Below are 22,757 nucleotides of genomic sequence, written 5' to 3'. Positions count from 1 at the left end.
CCTTTTCTGATTTCCATTCTTGCTACTACCCACTCAGTTTCTTCAGTTCCACCTGAGTTTAGTTGCCTCTTTGCTTGAATATCTGCCTCTTGCAGCTAGAACCAATCCTGATAGCAAAAACCAGCTAGTGAGTATGTTGGCAGAAGATTTCATGTGCATGATTGCACAGGCAGCTTTTGGTGGATGAATGGTTATTGGAGGTAGGGGTATGATTTCAAGCTCAAGGACATGTACTTGTACTTGTGCTAGCGGCAGTATGTACCTGTGAGGTTCAGGTGAGTTTGTACTCAGGACTGCTAGCCCATACCGCTGCTCTCTGTTGCCCTTGCTAGCCTAGCTACACTCTTTTTAGCACCATAGCTCGATGAGAGCATGTCTGTGTGAGCTGGGAATCATATCTGCAGTTCCAAGTGTAGACATACCCACAGCGTGGTGATGGAGTGAAGTATTTTCCCATCTTGGGGGTGGGGGGTGCGGTGAGGAGGAGTCAACAATTTTTTTTGGCAAAAGTTTAAGATTATATTGGGCCTAAATGGTAACCTTCTGCAGAATTGCTCAGATATTGGGATTGGTGGGAGGTTGACCTTACCGAGTTTCCCACAGATCTTTGCATAATGTGAGAGCGGATAGGAAAGATGAGACATTGAACCCAATTCCATTGCTTCTTTGGGCCCACACGAAAGAGAATCCCTAGTCCTATGAGAAGAGTTGGCCTCTGCATGCTGCTTTCTGCCCCACCTACATAGTTATTTCGTAGCTCTATAAAATTTTGAGGTCAAAGGCAAAGACCCATAGTCAGTGTTGCTTGAAATAGCTTTAAATTAGCTATGGATATTCTTCAGCTCCAGGCGGAGGAATGTATGAGGAGGAGCTGCTTTCCTATGCAGCCCCTTTGCATATAAAAAGCTCAGGGATTCTCACAGCAAAATTTTTGGTGACCTCAGAGTGCGGCCACCAACTCACTGACACTTTTTCCTAAAATACTTAATTAACATTAGGAAAAACAATTAAATATGCACAGATACACAGCCAAGTCATTGTAATTTATATTTGTAGGGTTTTTTGACACTCAGTAATAAAAATAATGCTGCCTCCTCCTTTGGGAGGTATATTTGTTAATATCACAGCACACTTAGTAGCTAGCTGGGAGCCTATGAAAAGTGATGACAAACATACAAGTATAACTTTTCACGGATAGCAAGTAAGTCTGCTGCGAAAAGTGATACTTGCTTGTTTAATACCACTTTTCTCCGCAAACCCCGGGACCACTTAAGCCCTGCATAGAGGAGCTGAAGGGGGAGGCAGCAGAGGCCAGAGGCAATGGTGGGTTGGATGTGGGGCTGTGGGAGGCAGTGGGGACCAGGGGCAATGAGGGGGGATAGATGCAAGGTCAGGAAGGCAGCAGGGTCAAAGGCAGGTGTCTGGGTGTGTGTGTATACAGAGGCAGAGGCGATGGGGATTGATGAGTCCCACTGTCGCACTGCCAGAGCCTGGAGCTGGATGCCGGAGCCTGGGCCTTTGTGACTTGAGCCAGGAGTCCATGCCTGGCTCCACGACTAGAGCCAGCACACTCTGCTGCACGGCCAGGGCCAGAGGTTGGCACCTTGGTCAAGCTCCCGCCACCGTGTGGCCAGAGCCTGGCAACAGAGCTGTGGGTTGCACCTGCTGCCATGCAACTGGGGCAGAGGATCCGTGCTAGGCACTGGGGCTGCGTGGCTGGAGCCTGGGGCCAGAACCTACCACCTATGGCCGGAACTAGGGGACAGAGGCTGACTGAAGCTCCAGAGCCGGGGGTCAGCACCTGCTACCCCATGGTTGGAGCTCGCTGCCGTGCAGCTGGGACTGGGAGTCATCAGTGCCTGGGGCCAGCACTTGCCACTGCACAGCGGAGCTTGGGACTGGAGCCGGGGGCCAGCGTCTGCTGCCACACAGCTGGAACCAGGGGCCAAAGGCTGAAGTCCCACAGCTGGAGGCAAAGGCTGTGTGGCTGGAGCGGGTGGAGTGGGGGGTGGTGGCAGGGTTAGTACTCACTGCCCTATGGTTGGAGCCTGGGGCGGCATGACCAGGCTCCTAAAGTCCCGCTGCTGGAGCCTGCTGCCCAAATCCCTTTCCCCCAATATGGGTCAAGAACTCGCTCCTGCAGCGTTGTGCCCCACATCTCTCCAGAGGTGGTGCTGGGTGGCACATCTGGTAGCAACAAGGAGGGAAGGGGGAGGGGCTGATGCTTTGCACCCCCCGCCTCCCTATCACCGCCCAGGAGGCTGTTGTGGCCGCATTTGATACATGTTGCTCTAGCTCATCCGATGTCCCAAACTCTGTGGACCTCGACCTCTCTCAAGCATTCATGGAGGGAGGGGAGTTGCTGACATAGAGGCAGAACTCTTCTTTTCTGTGTGCGCCATCTGTCTATCTGCTGTGCCCACCCCAATGGTATATGGACAGAGTGTTTCTTCAGTTCATGGAAGGGCCATTGCTTTTAAAGAACAAGCACAGTTGATTTGTTGGGAGAGCTTTTTACTATGGTACATTTTCATATTTTTGCCCCTCAAAAACTTTCAATTTGTCCTGCCAAACTAAATTATCCTATTGGGCTTTAAAAGAGGGATTATTTACTCACAAGCCTTGTTCTTTGAAAAATGTGTATAATTAAAATGGGTACTTTACTACTCTCCTGAAGTAGCCTGTGGTAATGGACTAGTATGACATTTGCCCAGAATAAAATATTTTGTTAAACCTTTTAAAATAGAAACTTATCCCACTATTAGCTGAACAGAGTTTCTTTCCGTGCTCTGAAATGGCTCAGAACAAAAGCAGCAGATATCAGAACAAATGACTGGCTTTGACAGCTTGAGTGTGTTCTGTGTTGAGAGCACTATTCCTGGCAATCTTAGCTCCTTTAGCGTTCAAACAAAAACCAGCTACAAACAGAAATTTCTACACAGAAATTCCTACTGGCTGAAGCTTAGTGCATATGAAAATGAAACTACAAGTATGTTGTGGATACTTCATGGGAGAATTTTTTTCCCTGGGAATGACGCATACTCAAAGATCAACAGAGTTGTGGAGAATAATTAATAACAGTACATGCTAAGGGAATGAAAACTGCATTTGTCCAAACTACAGAAAGGCCATTACAGATCAAGTGGCATTTTTGTTAATTTTAAATTTTGTTGGTTGACAGCTGCAAAATAATTTCCCAGGCACCCCAATATGAGTGTTTAGGGGAGGAATTTTCAAAAATCAGCGTTAGCTTTATTGCTCTCATTGGAACAAAGATAGACCAATGCTGAGTGTTTTGATAGACTGACCCATATTGTGTGACCTAAATTGCCATACCATTGAGATGCAGTGCAGTTGTAGTCGTGTGAGTCCTAGTGTATTAGAGAGACAAGGTGGGATGCCATTGACTGTTTACTTTGTGATAAGCAAGCCATATACTCCACTGAAACTGTACTTAATAGGATTCTGGATTTTTTGGTGAGAGCAATTAGAAACCAAATTGATTAAAAGATGTTGGCTTTTCTTGTTATCCTTCTGGGTGAAAGCATAGAGAGCAGACTGGAAAGAAAACTTAGAATGTTTGCCAGATTGACCCACAGGTGTTTGTCCCAAGTACTACTTACATGGGTGTCATTCAAATCTCTTCTGAGGCAGGTCAGATTTTTGCTGAAGTTTGACACCCAAAACAATGAATACTTCCAAAATAGTGGCCATAGGAAGTAACAGGACTAATGAAGTAATAACCATTACAGGGCACAATGCTTGTGGACATCTATTAAGGGAAAATGCCATAGTATTAAATTCCCACTTCACTGTGCATAGGTTACGTGTTGTGAGTTCTTAGGCAGCTGACTCAGTTCCTTATTTGAACGAACACACTAAATCACGGTGACGGGTCTAATCTATTATTTTTAAATCATCTCTGAAATGTTATGATAAACTGAAAAATATTCAGGATTTACTGTGGGTTATCCCTGAAAGCAAAGGAAGTTGATGTTAGGGTTCTCCTTAGCTTTGTACAGTACAACTTAAATTGTATTTAAAACTCTAGGCTTTGTGCTTTCTTTAACATGGAGACTCATGTCAAAACCAATGGCTTTGCACAAAAACTGTCCCAAATAAATAATATAGGAATAACCACGTGTTTATGAATGTCTTGCTATTTGTCACAGAGCTATGCTTGTATTTCCCAGGCATCCTCTTGATATGGAAATTGTATAGGTGTCAAAAAGCACTGCATGTCATCTCTAGAGCAAATTAAACATGGAAACTATTATCTTGAGGTTGGAAGAGCTGTCAAACTTAGATGGAGAGGTCAGTATTTAGCTGATTTTCAAAGATATAAGGAAAGAGAGAACTTCTAATCCGCAAAGATTATATTATATCATTAATAAAGTTTATATGTTAAAACATACAACTAAGATATGTTGTGCAATTTAAGTAGGTCCTTAATCTGCACCATCATTTGATTTAAAAACAGATAATGCTCTTTCTGAAATAATATAATTACTCATCTTTGACTTTAAACAGAAAAACCCCTAAACAACCCCTTTCTGTATGGCAGCTCCTCTTTATTTCACAAAATGTACTTTGCCCCAGTGAACGATGGTGTAGTGAGCACAAAAACTGTTACTGTGCCCTGTACAGAGTAGGTCTGTACAGAAAACAAAACACATGAAGCTCTTTCTTCTGGAAATCAAGAAAAGCATGGGGTTTTAATATAATTGCAGTGTAATTTCAATAAATTCAGTAAAGCTGATTTTTTTTGACAGTTCAGCCATATGAATATAACAATTCCACTGGACTGCATCACTGTCTCTCAGAATTACTTAATGTAAATGTTTGCCACAGATGATACAATTTAAAAAATCTCTTAAGTATATGAAAACCCTGTTTACTCAAATGTTTCAAATCTGGACATTTCAAGATCTGGACCAAAAAGCAGAGCTCACCATTGATTGCTAAATTATTCAGCTAGTAAATAGCTTAATGGAGAAATTCGAACAGATAAAAAGAACATCACAGGAACAAAAGGCTTGTGATAATAAAAGGGATAGGGAAAAGAGAGAGACTGCTTTTAATCGTTGATGCTGGTCACACACCAAGCCTGTATTTTAATTGTATGTTTTATTTTTAATAATAAATAATTATTCACTCCAGTACAATACAGCAGGTTCACCCAGATCAGAAGCACAAGGCTTAATAAAGCAAATCAGTACAACACATTTAAAAAAAGAAGGCAAAATTGCTTTTTCCTCCCAATAAATTTGGTCCCAAATGTGCTGATTTGTCCACAAATCTTTACACAACAAAATGTACCAGATAATAGCGCTTTAAATCTGATATGAAACTTTATTTTTTTTAGTAAATATATTTAGCTGTTGGACACTGCCTGCGCTGTGCACCCTAAAGCATTCAATTCAATAATCCCACCTGTTTCTATAAGGAAAAAAAGGGGGACCGATGTGACATGGTATGACATGTGCTAGAGATGACTGTAAGCTCTTTGGGGCAGGAGCCCTGTCTTGTATTTGTCTTTCTAGTGCTCAGCGTTCATCTGTAGAAATAAGATACTTACAGAGAAACCTGTATAAAATTTGCCTCACATGGTTTTATTTTCAAAACTCAAACCAGGTGCCCAGTTCACTCAAAAGGCTCATGAATATTGATTGCCTGCCTGCTTACCTGTCTATCTGTCTAGGCATTGCTATAGCTCTTTTCACTATAGTATCTGAACACTGACTGCAAACCATCCAGAAAGCAGCTTTCCTTTGAAATCATGCCAAATTCAGTGTAATACAATTTCAGTATGAAACACGGCAAATTTTGGCAGTTTCAAGTAAGTTTTGCTGTGAGATTTTGAATTTATTTGAACGCAGAATGCTAAGCTAGATTTGGAGGAAGGATGACATTGAAAAGAATACACAAAACTCAAGCCCCCTGCCGAAGTGACACTACCAAGTCATAGAGCTCCAATTAATGTACTAACCCGCTGGATTCCTGGTGCAAATTTGTCCCTAGTGTGGCCCTGTTTGTCAGTGGAGTCAGACCAGTGTCTTATCTGGCCCCCAGTATACAATTCTGATGTGGGTCAGAGCAGTTTAGTCTTACATGCACCTTGCCTAATTCAAGCCATTGCTATTAAAACTTGCTGTTGAACAGTAAATGTCCGACCCAGTTGAAAAAAGTGTCTTGTGTTAATGGTGAGATATTAACTGGGTAGTTTGATTTTTTTTTTTTTCCCCTAAATATTATATATGCCTAGCAACTGAGCAAGAATCAGGTATTGTAGGTTGGTGTAAGGCATATTCAATACATTGTGGATACACAACTTAGTGCAGCAGCAACATATTTCCAGCCCTGTTGAAATCCTTGTAAACACATTCTTTATCCAGTCAAAGTAGTTTTTGTCAGAAAAAGATAGCTGAGAATGAAAGTTATTTTAGCAAACTCCTTGCTTATGAGAGTGAGGGGTGAGAAACTCAGACTTAGTGTAGACTTCCGGTTATTGTATATAGTGGGTTAGATCCTGGCACTTGCTGAATACCTGCCCAACTCTTGCACCTGTACCACCTATCAAGGTCAGTGGGACTTGTAGGTTCTGACAAGACGCTTAGCATCATTTAGGCTTTGGAAATAGTTTCTGTTAAGGTGCTTTGTTGCTTGAATGTTTTTTTGTTCAGTTTTAGAAACTACACCTGCTTCTGCAGTATTCCTCTCAGTGAGTGGGGTTACTGTACTTAGGCAATCAAAAAGTACTGAAATCCAGTGGAAAAAGTTGACTTTCAAGATGTAAAAAAAAAAAAAAAAAATCTTGATGAAACAAACATAACATTAGTCACAGCCTTAAATTGTGCTTTTTAATTACTGACCAGTCCACTCCTCGGATCATCCAGGGAAAAGCAGTTCATCCCAAGCACTAGCCTCTATTGCCATATTATTGATGGGATGGTACATCAGTGACTGACGGAAGGGTATTTCCCAGGGAAGAACAAGAAAGTGACTAAAGAGAATTTGAAGAACTAGCTCCTCAGCTTTCCTCTAATCAAATAATTAGAAATCATACTGATCAGGGTCCAGCAGTGGGGCTACAAGACTTTAAAAACCAACAGCCATCCTTTGATCATCAAAGAGGAGCTGTTGAGCTCATCTCTCTGGTCAGGAGAGTTTGCTTCAGGCCTGGTGCCTTCCCTGCAAGTCTGTAGATTGGTAACATCACTGTATAAAGCACGACATATTCTATTTGCATGCATGCTCTGTACTCTGGTAGGCCCTGCAGCTTCTATCTGCTGTGCTGGATTTTATTTTATTTTATTTTATTTTATTTTAATTTTATTTTATTTATTTATTTTTGGCTTCTGTTACAAGCTGACCTTTCTGCTGAATAAGTGCCTCCTGCAGAGCCAAGATCTACAGCCTTCTAGGTCTCAGGCAGTCTAGAAGGCCCTTCATATTTTCTGTTTGGAGAGGCCTGAATGAATCAAGACTAATTTGTGGCCTCCAGAACAAAACACCAGAGTAAAGTGAGATGTCTCCAGAAGAGTTGAAAGCCTTTGCCACTCGATCACTTTTTAAATAACTTTCCCCTGCTGCTTTCCTGGCATGGCCTTGGAACGATTGCTGCAAGGCAGGAGACAGTTAATCGCACAAAGGCTGTTTACAGCTCCGAAGCCCAGTCTTGAGCTATGGAGCATTCCCTCAATTCTATGGATGTCACTAGGGTGAAGGTTGCATTAGTCTCCAATGGATCTCAGCTGTCCCCCTGCATTGTGGCATGGTTTAATTATTCCTGCCCCATCTCTGATAGTTGTCTAGCTTTGAGTATCTTTGAGTATCTTCAGTGATAGAGAGCCCATAACATCTCCTGATATGTGTTCAGTTGTTTAGTGGGTCTTAAGCACTTTGGCTCATTGGGCATTATTTTGGTTTCTTTAAGTTCTTTGAGGTTGTTTTTTAAATCTTTGTCATTTTACCCTTTTACAGTTCACACACTTGGCATAACATTTGTTGTTTGTTTTTTTTTTTTAAAAAATAGTTGAGGACTGATTGCACTGCATCATTTCAGCTGTGTTAGACTGAGAAGTTTGGGAGAGGGGAAGCAGAGGCTTCAAAGCCATTGATCCTATCTTTATAACTTTGCCCTTTTAGCTTGGAACAGATGACTTGCAAGGTGGCTCAGAATTGCATAGACAGAATCAGAAGGACTGAACTTTACATAAACCATTTATACTAAATGTTTGGTGTGCTGGCAACATAAATCAACAACAATATCCATTACAAATTAATCCCTTTATCAGTATTATTTTGAGGGAACTGATCCCAACATGTGGGAATGAACCATACCTCTATAAGTCTATCCCTTTGTAAATTAATTATTCAGGGCACACAGAGCCTGCCCCTGCAATGTAGAGTAATTCTTCCCAGCAAACATCCAGGATTTTAACTTCAGTGGCAATAATAAATAGAAAAAAGTCTCAGGTGATGCCACTATTTTAAAGTAATTAATCATCTTCCCCTCAGTGCCCCCTCACTCCCCTTTTTGGTTCTTTTTAACAAGGGATTTTCAGTAATAAATCTTTAATGATATATGTTAAAAGCCATTCATTAATTTAATCTTGGTCTGCCTGCTTCTTTTTTTGATGCTTTTTACGCTGAACATTATTAGTTTTGAACTGGAAAAGTATGTAAAATAAATGTGTGTTTATAGAAAACTGATGACTTAGTGCAGGAATCTCTCAAAGATCATTTCTTGGTTTTTGAATGTCATGTAGTGCATGTGCTAATAGAAATTGTTAATTAATACCAGTGGGGCTGTAAAGAGTAAACATTCTGAAGATGCTGTATTGCTGCAGTATCAGAATTACAAGATGCCTTTCAAAAAATGACTTGTCTGTACCTAAGTTTGAGATGAATGGATGCTGATTTTGTTTCATAACATGTATCACATAGAAATCATTACTTGGACAATAATCTTGGATGTTATAAATGCCCATGTGCTAAACAAAGTTGCATTTTCTACTGTTAAAATTGCAGGTTAATGCCCTAACCTAGAAGAGACAATGTATCTTTAAATAATTCTTGTTAGATCTGACCAGCCATCATGTATATTCAATGTGACAGGGACAGATGTGACAGATCGGTTCTGACACACTTCCATACCACAAGTCAGTGGCTTGAGGTGACTCATGTCCTTCCTTTGATTCTGTCCCCTGCTGCAGGACAACACAACGATGCACGAATGAACCTTGCCATCGCCCTCACTGCTGCCAGGTATGGTGCTGCCACAGCCAATTACACTGAAGTGGTGCACTTGCTGAAGAAGACAGATCTAAAGAGCGGGAAGGAGCGTGTCTGTGGCGCACGATGCAGGGATGTTCTTACAGGTATGATGATTGCAATCTAATTCTAGGAGATATTTATAGAGTCTTGCCTAACTTTACATAATAACTTTTATTGGTTATGGGCCTCTAACTTAAGACACGTTTTAATGTAGAGAGAAATATTCGTGTTCTGCAGCCCATCATTCACTGGATAAAATCTACTGGGGAAATTATTCAGTTTTATCAGTTTTTTGATTAATAGAATAAAACATAACTATTTAGGAAAACAAAACATGTTCATTAAAGAAACACAGAATTAATAGAGTTAAAAAAAAATGGGGACATCTTAGATTTGAAAATATCAAAGATGGAGTATTTCCAAAGTGCAGTGTCATGTCATTAATGTCAATCATCTTTAACTTCTGTCAGGTTTCAGTCCAAATCCTTATGCTTTGGCAGGGTAGACTAGGCTTTTACATTCAAAGCCTTCTGTCAAGCAAAGCTGACGTTGTAAAATGCTGTGTTCCACACAGCAATAATACCTTTTACCAAATTCAAGGTCTGAGAGACAAATGGCACCAGTTTAAAATGATCTGTTCTTAAATACAGTTTTTAACTAAATAAAGGTGGGGGAAAAAAGTCCAGCACACTCAGTTGTATTTGTAAAGGCTTTTTTGATGGGTATCGTTCCTTGTTTCATATTTGACACTAATTTTTTAAAAAAGAAATATTTGTTAATAATTCCAGCTGTTTGGGACCTCTAGAGTGACACAATGTACTTCAGCAGAAGGGTAGCCATGTTAGTCTGGATCTGTAAAAGCAGCAGAGACTCCTGTGGCAGCTTATAGACTAACAGACGTTTTGGAGCAGTAGCTTTCGTGGGTGAATACCCACTTCGTCAGATGCATCTGACATAGTGGGTATTCACCCACAAAAGCTCATGCTCCAAAACGTCTATTAGTCTATAAGGTGCCACAGGATTCTTTGCTGCTTTTACAATGTACTTTACAATAGGTTAGGTTCATAGATAAATTAATAATCCAGATTGTCAGTGAGCAGGGAAACAACTAAGGTATGTGATTGATGCTGTGTTCTTTCACAGGGCAGGAATTTGATGTCAAAGCCAAATGTGTTATCAATGCTACAGGACCTTTCACAGACTCTGTGCGGAAAATGGATGATCAGGAAGTATCAAACATCTGTCAGCCAAGTGCAGGCGTGCATATTGTGATGCCTGGTTATTACAGGTAACAATATTCAAAGCATAGCCCATTTGTAACAATCTCTACTTGTGTCTATAATGAGTAAGGTGGTAGAGATACATTTGCAGCTTTTATGGTACTGCTTGAATGCACAGGATTCTGGCATTGTGCCTATTAGGAAAACAATTTTATCCTACTCAAAAAGAACCAAATAGTATACTACTTAATCAAGATTTACTAAGGCAAATTCCCACTGAAACTGAAGTATTGACTGCAGAGTTGTGGGGTGGTTTAAGTGAATTCTAGAGCTGACTTCACTGATTTTAGGGGCAAGTAATATATAAAACCTTTTATGGACATAGAGTTTGATGATATTTGTTTGCGTCTTTCATGTAGAAAATTCCACTCTTGAGTTTGTGTAGCGTTAAAGACTCTGCAGTGGCTAGAACTGCCAATAAACTGCTCTTCTAAAAGTATAGTTTTAACATAACTAGTGTCAGTTAATACAAATACAGTGTGCATTTAAAACAATAAATTAACCAGCACACTAGTAGGGTAGGAACCTTTTGGGTTTCTGGTCTGTTGCTTGAGGGGGCAATGTGGCAATATGACAGTTTTTTTTTTTTATTTGGGAAATATTGAGGAGTTGATTGGAGGGAATGGGGAGAGCAAGGTAGTCCCTCTTGGGAAGGAATCACAAGGAGTCCAGTGGGGGAATCTGAGGTGGGAAGGAATCCTTGTGATTCTGAGCTAGGATCAAATTCACCGCTGATGTAAATGGAAGTCAGTGGAAAGGTTCCCATTTACACCAGCAGAGAATTTGCCCTTACTCCTAATTCACCTGTGGATTTTGCTGCTCCTGTTCAGGGACACCAGTCTCATAAAATTGAGCTATTTTTTTGTCTGCATTGAGAATTGTCTCTCCCACTTTTGGGACTGCTGCCTCAGTGCAATGAATCCTGGAACCATCTAGAAAACAGTGACTGTTGGAGCTGAGATATGAGCATTTGGTACCAAGGGATGTACTTCCAATCACTCCCAGTTCCTTTTCTACCATGGTACTTAGCAAGGATCAGTACTACTGCTCATTTGAATTACCTAGCAGTATGAACCTTATAAAATGAGGGTCATATTTCCCACGTATCTGAAGTCATGCATATTCTAGAAATCCACCTATTCATTAATCAGATAACAGGGCTGGGATGAGTTTGATATTGTGCATTTTTGTACTGCCTTCCATCTGAGCACTGTAAACCACTTGAGTTTGATTTGGTGAAGCTGACACACATACATTCAATGACAGATTCAGGATTAGAGCCCAGATCTCTTCGCTTCAAATTGTGTGCAGTAACTACAAAGTCCTCTTTCTTTTCTCTGTGTAAGTGCATAAGTGTATGCAGAGGATGCTTTCTAATGTCATATGAGGAGCATGTGTATGAAGTCAGCTGCCTTTCTTGTTCTTTGAGAAGAGGGCCTGGGAGCAGAATTTTTTTTTTTTTTTTTTTTAGAATTTTTAATGTTAAATTTTGTGTTTGGGCAAGGATACAGTCTGTTTATTACATAATAAACAGAGTGGTTTGAATCTGTGTAATTTAGAAAGTTCCTTTATTCAACTTTGTTCCTCAGCGTATGTCAGTGTGGGCATTTCTTTACTTGTAAAATAGTGTCTACCCACACCTACCCCCTCCACAATATCACTGATTAATTAAAACTACACTGATTTCACTTTAAGAAGGCCAAGGAACAGTCTCCATAAGAAAAAATATTAATAACGTTTAATCTTAATTGTACACATAAATTAGCAGCAAGTGCTCTGAGTGCCAATTGAATGCTGCTTAATGGAGAAGATATGTCATTTCATTGCAACCACTTTCCTCTTTGGTAACCTCCTTTATAAAAATTTTGGTGTAGTCTTGTAGTAATCAGGTAAAAGCCTTTTATGTCTAAATGTAGATAAGGTTTGATTAATTTAATGTTAACACAATGCAGTTATTTCCTAGTGGATTCTTACATTTTGATACTCTTCATTAATAGTCTCTGTATTCCTCCTCTCATTAATTCTATTCTTAGTACTCATGTCCTTACACAAGTAGCTACAGTATGTCTCTCTCGCACTCTCCCTTATGTACATGTATCATATGTAAGCGTCACTGTTTTTTCTTCTGCTGTTGTCTGTAGAGATGGAGAGAGGATTTAAACTACGTGTGTTGTGTGGGCCATAGCCACCTCCTGTCTCAAACTGTCTGTTTTCTTATATATTTTTAAGTTTTCTTACAAATTCAAATTATAATTTTCTTTTTTTGTCACAGATGTCCTCCCAACCCCTAAAAGGCCATTAGTTATTTCCAGCTCCCACCTAATACCATTTTAACTTAAATTTACCATATATTAAACTCAAGCACCACTAAACTTATTAAAATTCATACAGTCATCGTGTTTTTGTTTAATTGCATTTATACTATTTTATTCCACAGCCTCAACTGGAAGTCTATTCCATTTATCTGTTCGTTCCACTCTATTATAATATACCATCTTCTTAAATTATTACAGGTATTGCCTTTTGACTGAAAACCTAATCCTCCTATAGCCTGGAGAGAATAGATAGTTCTGGTTTGTCTAGTGACCGCAAGTAAATCACTAGATTTAATTTTGTAACATTTAGCTAGTTTAATTTCTTCATATTTTAGTTGTCTTCTCTTAAGACTAAATAACCCCAGTTTTGTTGTTGTTTCTTCATATGAAAGCCCCTCTATTTCAGTTAACATCAGTTCCATATATGCTTACTCTCCAATTTAACTGTTTTTTTGTTCTCGGCATAAAGTAACCAAAACTCAGTACTGCACTCCAGATGTGGTCCAATCATTGAATCAAAAATGATTTTGGGCAAGTTCTATGGCCTGTGGTGTACAGGAGATCAGATTAGATATTCACAGTTGTCTCTTCTAGTCTTGGAATGTATGAATTGCTTTATAAAGATACTGCAGGATATTCTTGGATTTAGAGGCCCTTGTGGAAACAGGGAAATATCTTAATAGCCTTTTTTACTTCAGCTGCACAGTGGATCAGGTATTTAAATATTATTTCTATTAACAAACCCAGACCCATTTCACACCCTGCTGTACTATGCTACTGCTATTTAAACTTTACTTAATTTTTGCATTTTGTACCTAAATACATTATTTTATGCTTACATGTTAAATTTGATATGCCACTTGTTTGCGCATTTGCTTCATCAAGATTTTCCTGTCAAAATTCAGCATTGTTATTTATTTTGTTTGTGTTATGATAGTAGCCACAGCTTGTTAAATACCGTCCACTCAGATAGAAAGACCCAGTTGCTGCTTTGAAGAGTGTAACATTTAAGAAGGCAAGCAACATAAAAGGTGTTGGAGTGGATAAAATACATGCAGTATTTTAAACAATAAATACAAACTGTTTCCATCTGCCCCTCCACCTAGCCATCAGCTGGCTGGGTTTTTTGTAGGCATTATGGTCTTGGGGGATCTGAAGTAAGAGAAGGTGGTGTTATGAATTGTTTTAAGAAGAATGTTCCATGCACAGAGGGAAGCATGGAAGATGGCTGTAAGAGAAGCTGTCAAATGGGGCAGGTCAAGGCTAGTATAATTGTAAAAGTGTATTAGAGGTGGGGCTATGAGGTAGGAGAAATGAATAAGCAAGTTGGAGTTGGGTTATGAAAATTCTTGATGCTTGGACTTCATGTGGTGGAGAAGAGAGTATAAGGATTCAGAGAAGATTTTGCATGTCTGAGTCTTTCCCACTCCCTCTGTTACCGTTCATTCTCTTCAGTTCCTGTCCATCTGCTCAACAGTGATGATGGGGCAAATGAAGTCTTTCTACCATTATCTATATTGCACCAGCTTCATTCATCTTTAGTCATGATGTTCTGTCATTCTTTATTGTGTGTATCCAATGCATCCTGTCTTCCTCTGTTTCTAGTTCCTTGCACTCTGATGTGTATCACCATATATGGTATCCTTTCTGGGTCCATTCTTGACTTGTATCCAAATCACTCTGTCTTTCTTGAACCTGTTACTATCATCTGCAAATGCAATGATCTAACTCTGGGGTCGGCAACCTTTTAGAAGTGGTGTGCCGAGTCTTCATTTATTCACTTTAATTTAAGGTTTCACGTGCTGGTAATACATTTTAATGTTTTTAGAAGGTATCTCTATAAGTCTATATATTATACAACTATTGCTGTATTGTAAAATAAACAAGGTTTTCAAAATGTTTAAGAAGCTTCATTTAAAATTTTTGATCTTACGCCGCCGGCCCGCTCAGCCTGCTGCTGGTCTGGGATTCTGTTCACCTAGGCCGGCAGCGGGCTGAGCGGGGCCTGCGGCCGGGACCCCAGACTGGCAGTGGGCTGTGCAGGGCCAGCAGCTGGGACCCCAGACTGGCAGTGGGCTGAGTGGCTCAGCCCACTGCTGCTCAGGGGTTTCATCCGCTGGCCTTATTTCTAACCTGTTCTTTACCCATCTTAACTCTATTACCCAAACCTCATTTACAAACTTTATTCCTTAATTTATCACCTGAAACTTCTTTGAAAGTTTTCTGAATATTCTGATACTGTGTATTAAATCTCTAGATTCCCCTTTCTCTAACTCAATGGTTTTTTCATTTTGAAAATTAATCATTTGTCTGGATGTGATTTACTCTTCACAGATCCATATTGACTCTCACCTATTAAACTGTACTTCTCCAAATGTATCCTTAAGCTGTCTATAAATATCTCAGTATTAATGCTTGATATGTAAGCTTGAAGGTATGTAATTTTCAGCTTTTTCTAGAGCCCCTCTTCTAAATTATTGAAATATTTCCAGTAATCTGTGTAGCCTTCCTCAAAATAATTGACACTTCAACTTGTGACCGTCTAATGTTATGTATCTCCTATGGAGGTAACTCATGTCTAACGAGTTCTTTGTCTAGATTAATCTTAATTAAATAGTTGCTAAACCCCGTTCTGTTTGTTTCCTTCCATCTGCATCCTCCATGGAAGTCTTTTTTCCTGATCAGGTACAGATTCAGAAGGGAAAAAACAATTTAGTTCGTCTGTTTTCTTCAGAGTCAAGTCTTTACTTTGCCACCTCAATGAAAGCTCCTTGCTCTTCCCTGGCTCTTGTTTTGGTTTCCAGTATATTTAAAGAATCCTTCATGTGCCACTATAGTTATTTTTTCTGTTTTAGTAATTAGGTGTGGGATTTTCAAAAGAGCCTAAGGGAGTTAGGCACCAACTCCTATTCAAAGTTCTTTTAAAAAGAAATTCCTACCCTAAACTCCAACTTCTCATTTGTATTCCAGTAGCACATGGGGTACTTCTATACAGCCCATGACAGTGAGTCTCCCAGCCCAGGCTGACACACTTGGGCTTACAGGGCCCACACTAGTGTTCTAAAAATAATTGTGTAAAAATAATTTTAAGTTGAGGCTTTGGCTGGAGATCAGGCTCTGAAGCCTAGGGAGAGGAGTGGGCTTTCAGAACCTGAGCTCCAGCCTGATCCACCACTTTGAAGTGCTGTCTACACAGCTATGTTTAGAGCACTAGCTCAGGTTCATCAAGCTGGGCTGGGAGGCTTGTTCCTGCAGGCTCCAAAATGCTGTATAGATATACCAATTGAGGCCCCAGTTGAGATAATCTTCCCACTCTGCTTGGCACTGTATAAACAGATAGTAAGTGATGGTCCTTGGCCTGAGGAGTTTACAGCGTGAATCGACAGGATAGGCAGAGGGTGAGAGAAAGGAAGCTTTATGATGATTCTCATTTTCCATTTGGGCACTTGAGGCACAGTTAAGACCTATCCAAGTTCACGTAGGAAATTTGTGGCAGAACTGGGAACTGAACCTACATTTCCTGAGCCTTAGTTCCAACATGGCCTTAATTACAAGGCCATCCATCATGCTTTGTTATAGAGACAGTTCCACAATTAGCCCTTCCCTATCTTTATACTCTCCTTTAACATATTTTTTTCCTATTTATTTAGTGGTTTTGCCTCCCAAATACTTCCCCCAACCTTTATTCTTTAGTCATTTCAAGGCTGGAACCTTCCAGTCTAATCTATTTTGTTTGATTTCTAGGAGTTTCTAATGCCTGTTTCCTTTCCGTCCCATTCTCTACAACTAATTGTAGGGTATATGCAGAAACAAACAAAAAAAATCTGTTCCTTCAGAACAAGTGTACATCACCTGCTAAATATAAGCCACACCTTTTCTAAAAGTTAAGCACTGAATCTACCTCAGAGCTAAGTCTTATATAAATTTCCAGTCCAAGGAAGCCATTTGAGTTTTATTTTAATAACTGTGAATAAATGCAACTTCCGTGTGTTTTCAGTGCATGCAGACATAATTCCTGTTCACTTTAGTGATATTTTGCTGTACAGATTCAGAGAGCAATCTAGCCCAGCATTGATGGAGTTAGTAGGCAAAGTGGCTTTTTATACTCTGTTTAAAAAAAGCTCCATGAAACTCTTGTTCCTTTGCCATAGTTTTCAGGTATATGATAAAAAAGGTACCACTTTTGCCTTCATTTTAGGTTACTGTTGTAGTCTCTGTTTAGAAGGCTGTCCAGAAATTGTATAACCACTAGTCTAGCCAGATTTTTTTTTCTGTTTTTAGGTGTAGTCTTTGGGCACATTCCTGCAAACACTTGCACTGGAGTAACTTTATTCAGAGGAGTATTCCCATTTCTGGTTTCTTAAGATTAAAAGATCTGTTCTCAAATATATATATACACACATTTATATTTTAAGAGTGGGTCTAGTGGCGTGTTATCTGTATGTCAAACAAGATTGTGTTTCAGCTGAGAAGAGTAGCGCTGATTGCTGCATGTATAGGACATGGGTAAAGACATTTAATTTCACGTTGACCAACTGATCCTGAAATCTCATGTATAAAACAGTCTTATTGAAACTTACTTTGACCAACACTCACTTGCACCTTTTCAAACATTTATTTTTATTCACTATTTTGCCAGACCATTTGATTTTAATCAAGTCTGAATTAAAATGATGCACCTGGAAAGTGCATCTTTTACAAGGTCCATACTGATTGTGATGTTGCTAGATAGCACTAACTAGATGCTGCTGCTAGTTAGCACTGTTACAGTTATCCAAGTTATTTTTTGCAAGCCTGCTAGCAAATGTCCAATCTTGGAAAGACATGCTATGTGATACTAGTTGTATTATTCAAAGTTCTGGGAGCTGTGGAAGCAGTGGGACAGTTTGCTCTCTGCCTTGGTCTCTGATAGTCAATTCATGAGGCAGTTTCTTCTTGAGGAAACAGGCATTTGTGTTTGGTCTGAATTCCTGGAAAAAGTCTGCATGCTGTTTGTGACCACCTCTGTTCCTGGACTGGTCTATGTATGTAAATAAAACAAGTTATATTTTGCATATTCCCAGAATCCACATAACTGATTTCTCCTCCCCTGGGAAGCTGATCTGTGAGGCCTGAATACTGTATCTGCTAATGATCAATGGAAGGCAACAGTGTCATTTAAAAAAAAATAATCTTGTCCATACCCCTTAAAAAATCTTGGTTGGTGTATATTTTCATCTGAGGTTGCACTTTGCCTCCCTGTGATGATGCTCCAGATTGTCCCTATGCAGACACCTGCTACAAATTCTATGTAATTTGCCCTTCAAATATTCTTACACAGGTTCACACACTGGTGTTAGCATTCACACCAAGAAAGCTCATTAACCCTAGCGGGCCTAGTTTGGATGGACCAGTGGAGGCTGCTGGTTGAAAATCTGGCCCTCTGTTGCTATTTACCAAAGATAGATACCTATTCAGAAAGTTTGTGACTACAGCCAATAAATATAATCCATCACTATGGACGCAAGTCCAAATACCATTTACAGAAATGTGGTTACTAGAGTAATAGAATGAAGAGAAATGGGACAATTTACTGATTGATTGGCAGATGAACTAGTGGAAGAAAGATGGGATGAACTAATTGTCACTGATATAGCTTTTATAATATATCAGTTTACTGTAATGCAACCTGTACTACCTCAACTCTGCTGAAATGGCATATCTTTTACATCTGCCATACTTTCTTGCAGTACTTGTATAAGACAATAGCTTTCTATGAACAATTCTTTTAATCTTTAATACAAAAATCAAAAGCAGCATTAATAACAATTAAGAGAAGAGAAAGCACAATTGTAGAAGACAGGTACACAAACAATAGGAGGTTGCATCACATTACAGGTTTAGCAAAAAGGTTTTGTTTCTGAATGCCCCATAACCAAGCTAGAGTCATTTAGCTGAAGAGCATAATGGACAAATGCTTAACAGAATTCTGTACACAGTTCTGGGCATATTTTATGTAGGGCCTGGATCTTAATTTGTATGTGAGGGCTGGTCCAGACTAGGGGGGGGAAATTGATCTTAGATACGCAACTTCAGCTAGGTGAATAACATAGCTGAAGTTGAACATCTAAGATCGAATTACTCACCCGTCCAGACGGCGCGGGATCGATGTCCGCGGCTCTCCGTGTCGATTCCGGAACTCCGTTGGGGTTGATGGAGTTCCGGAATCGATATAAGCGCGCTCGGGGATCGATATATCGCGTCTAGATTAGACGCGATATATCAATCCCCGAGCAATCGATTTTAACCCGCCGATACGGCGGGGTAGTCTGGACGTACCCTAAGAGAAGCTGCATATAGCAAGGTCTCCCAGTAAGCACTAGAAGTATTTCAGCTTACAAATGCTCTGCAGATGGCAGGTGCTTTCATGTAAATGAAAGTCCAACTTTCCTTTCTCCTTTTAATAAAAATGAATAAAAAGGGCAGGGTGCTTTTTCAAGGTAGTCATATGCCTATTTTTAAATGTTTACTTCTGACCAGTTACCATAATTAGAAATCTTTTTAGTTTGACCCCAGATATTTTGATTTTCAAATGATAAAGGCCATCCAATTTTTAAAAAAATTGGATACCTGCAAATACTAGGTGGATCAAAATTCCTTACACACAGAGCTATTAATTTTTACTTATTTTTCCTGTCTGTGTGTACTGATCTAGCATGAATTAATGAAAAATATTAATATAAAAAGCATATCAAAACTTTTTTCTGAATAATATAATGAAATTAGTCTTTGCACTGGAATTCTGGAAATATTTTATGCTTCAGGTGTTAGCTATCCATTTTATGGAAGCTTTAAACAAAACCTTGGTCTTGACTTTCAATTAACAACTAGTAGTGACTGAATATGGATTTAAGGTCTTGGAAATGTGTAGTACTTGCAACTCTTAGGGCCTGAACCAAAGCCTATTGAAATTGATGTGAGTCTTCTCATCGACTTCAATAGTCTTTGGATCAGGGTCTTTTGTGACTTACATCGAAATAAAAGTCATCCAACAGCCACCCTGGTCAGTCTTGCTTTAGGGTCCATACAAGGTTTTTTTGTGGATTCTGTATATCAAGACCATACATTTTAAGACTCTCTGCTTGATAATCCCATATCAAGGTTGAGCATTTTGAAATACTGACATCTCATCCCACCTTACAACCTCCATAATTTATGAATTCAGATACAAATTCAGGTAGAAAAGTTCTAATACATGAAATTGCATCCGCTTAATATTGGCAATATCAGTCAATAGCAATACATATTTGAATCATAGAGATCTATGAAGGAGGAGGATAGCAGTAAGCCTGAACTTTAATTTTTATTTGAAACAATAATGACCCTCTTTAATGTGAAAAATATTAAATGATACATATTCAACAAAATTATAATATAACCAAATACTTCATTTTGGAATCATAAATTATTACCAAGTATTCTTCCTTATTCAAACTACATCTGAGTGTCCTAATATGAGTAATTCAACACTAGCAAGGTATGTACATCTAGATAATTATGTTCCATAGCAAAATATTAGTGTAAGGTTTTCATTAAAAATAAACTGAAATTCAGTGAAAGTGGTTTCACTATCACCTGGTTTTTGAATCCGGAAAGGGGTGGGAATAAGTGCTCATATTTCAAAATGTCAACAGCAAAAAGTTTTCAGGCAGTTTCTTTGAGTTAGGGTCTTGAAATACAGAGCCCTCCAAAATATAACAGACAAACATTATATAGATAGTGCCAAAAACTTGCATTTAGGCTTAAGGTGTTTATTGGGAGATTAGATTAGGCTCACAGTTGTGCAACTAGCTGCTATGATAACTTCCTTAGAAGTTTTGATCTCAAAGTACAGACAAGACTTCTAATGTTACTCTCCTTTTGTCTTACATTTTAGCTCCTTTCTTCTTTCCTTTTCACTAATAAAATCAGTTGTGTTACACTTGCAAGGAAAATATTTCTATGAATCATAGGCTCCTTAATGTAAATAAAGTAAATCTTTATAGTAAATGTAAGGGAACACTGTGCACTTTTTTGCATTTTTTTTTATATATCCTACAAGTTCATCCACCTGCTGCTAAAATTGTAACTAGCAAAGAAGTTATAAATACACACAAAGCAATAACTTTGTATTAAATCTGTCTCCTTGCAGACATACTGGAGCTCATTGGTATTTGTTATAATTGGAAGTTTCATTTCATGGTTCTTCCCCAACCCTTTGTTTTTCACCTTACCTTATTTGCATAATATTTATTCATTATCCATTATCCATTTTTTGCTTAAAGCTTACCTAAGGTATTCAGTTTCTACCACATCTCTGTCTCATCACTGTTCTTAAAATTCACAATTTTTTAAATAAAAAAAAACCTTATGGCCAAGACTTTCAACAGTGACTCGTGCTTTTGGGGGCTCAACTTGAGAGATGCCTGGAGCCTGATTTTTTTTTTTAAGAGGGTAATTCCCCACCATTCTTTAAAAATAAGTTCCTTGAACATGACTAGTTGGAGACTTGGGGTACGTCTTCACTACCGGCTGTATCGGCAGGTAGCAATCCATTTCTTGGGGATCGATATATCGCGTCTCATCTAGACGCGATATATTGATCCCCAAACTCACTCCTGTCGACTCCGGAACTCCACCAATGTGAACGGCGGTAGCAGAGTCGACGGGTAGCCGCAGACGTCGATCCCCCGCCGTGAGGACTGTAGGTAACTCGATCTAAGATACTATGACTTCAGCTACGTTATTTACGTAGCTGAAGTTGCATATCTTAGATCAATCCCCTCCTCTAGTGTAGACCAGCCCTTAAAGGCACAAATCACTGGCCATGTAGGAAAATCTTGGCCTAAGAACATAACAAAACTTTGTTTGCAGTTCTGTTTGACTAAAAATGGTGTCAGTTAATTCATTCTAACGACGAATAATTTTGTCAATAAACTAGATATTTTATTTGATGTCAGAACTTGAAAATGAATAACCTCTCTTTATTCCAGCCCTGATAACATGGGGCTACTTGACCCAGCCACTAGTGACGGACGAGTGATTTTCTTCCTGCCATGGGAAAAGATGACTATTGCCGGGACCACAGACACTCCAACTGAGGTCACACCTCACCCAATACCTACAGAGGAAGATATTAACTTTATTTTGACTGAAGTGCGCAACTATTTGAGTTGTGATGTTGAAGGTAAATTTAATGAGCTTTGTTTTTCCCGGGAGAGGTGCTGATGTGTCTGCAATGTCTGAAAGTGAAACTATGCTGCCACTAAAGTTTGTGTGATTTGATTTACCATGCTTTTGGTATTTTGGGACTTTGTGACATAAAGGTCATCCTTACCAACATTTCAGGGCAATACAGTTACTGCTTTGTCAGATGTACCCTTCATATCCTGTTGTGGTGGAAGATGTGGAACACTTGAGAGTACATTCGACATCAAAGCATGAGTTTATTGATCAGCTTCAACCAACTTTTTGTCTAGAAACAGTTCCTGACTCTTCCAAAGTCTTAATTCTGGTTTGTATTTTTTTAACCACTTTATCCTTAATATTTGCTTTAAAAAAAAATGGCACGTATCTGTCAGTTTTCAGTTCAGGAGAGGGAAGGATTATGGGCTAAAATCGAATTTTTAAAAATAGAATGGTGATCGCTGGGGAGGTTCATCTGATATAGGGCAGATGGAAATGACCAGTTTGCATTCAGATTGGTGGTTTAGAGTTGAAAGGATTCATATCTCATTACCCAGCCCTTTATCCATCCTGTCCCCTTCACTATTGTTTTTAAAATGATTTTGTGAAAACATTTGCATTAGCAGAGATATTAAAATAAATCTGAAAAGCACTCTGCCTGCTGGGAATGTAACAGTGT

General features: G+C 39.2%; 1 protein-coding gene across 1 annotated transcript in view; it reads left to right on the top strand.

Annotated features, from left to right (window-relative positions):
* The window catches only part of GPD2 (glycerol-3-phosphate dehydrogenase 2), an 80,398-nt gene that overhangs the window by 35,068 nt on the left and 22,573 nt on the right, over window positions 1-22,757 (top strand). The window contains exons 6-8 of the mRNA XM_050969238.1: window positions 9,219-9,383; window positions 10,423-10,567; window positions 21,886-22,079. Coding sequence (XP_050825195.1) covers window positions 9,219-9,383; window positions 10,423-10,567; window positions 21,886-22,079 — 504 coding nt within the window. The remainder of the gene's footprint in view (window positions 1-9,218; window positions 9,384-10,422; window positions 10,568-21,885; window positions 22,080-22,757) is intronic.

This window comes from Gopherus flavomarginatus, chromosome 10 (genome assembly GCF_025201925.1).
Source record: "Gopherus flavomarginatus isolate rGopFla2 chromosome 10, rGopFla2.mat.asm, whole genome shotgun sequence".
In the NCBI taxonomy this organism is placed as follows: domain Eukaryota; kingdom Metazoa; phylum Chordata; order Testudines; family Testudinidae; genus Gopherus; species Gopherus flavomarginatus.
Note: the sequence above shows the minus strand (reverse complement) of the source record. Positions and strands in the feature narration are given on the sequence as shown.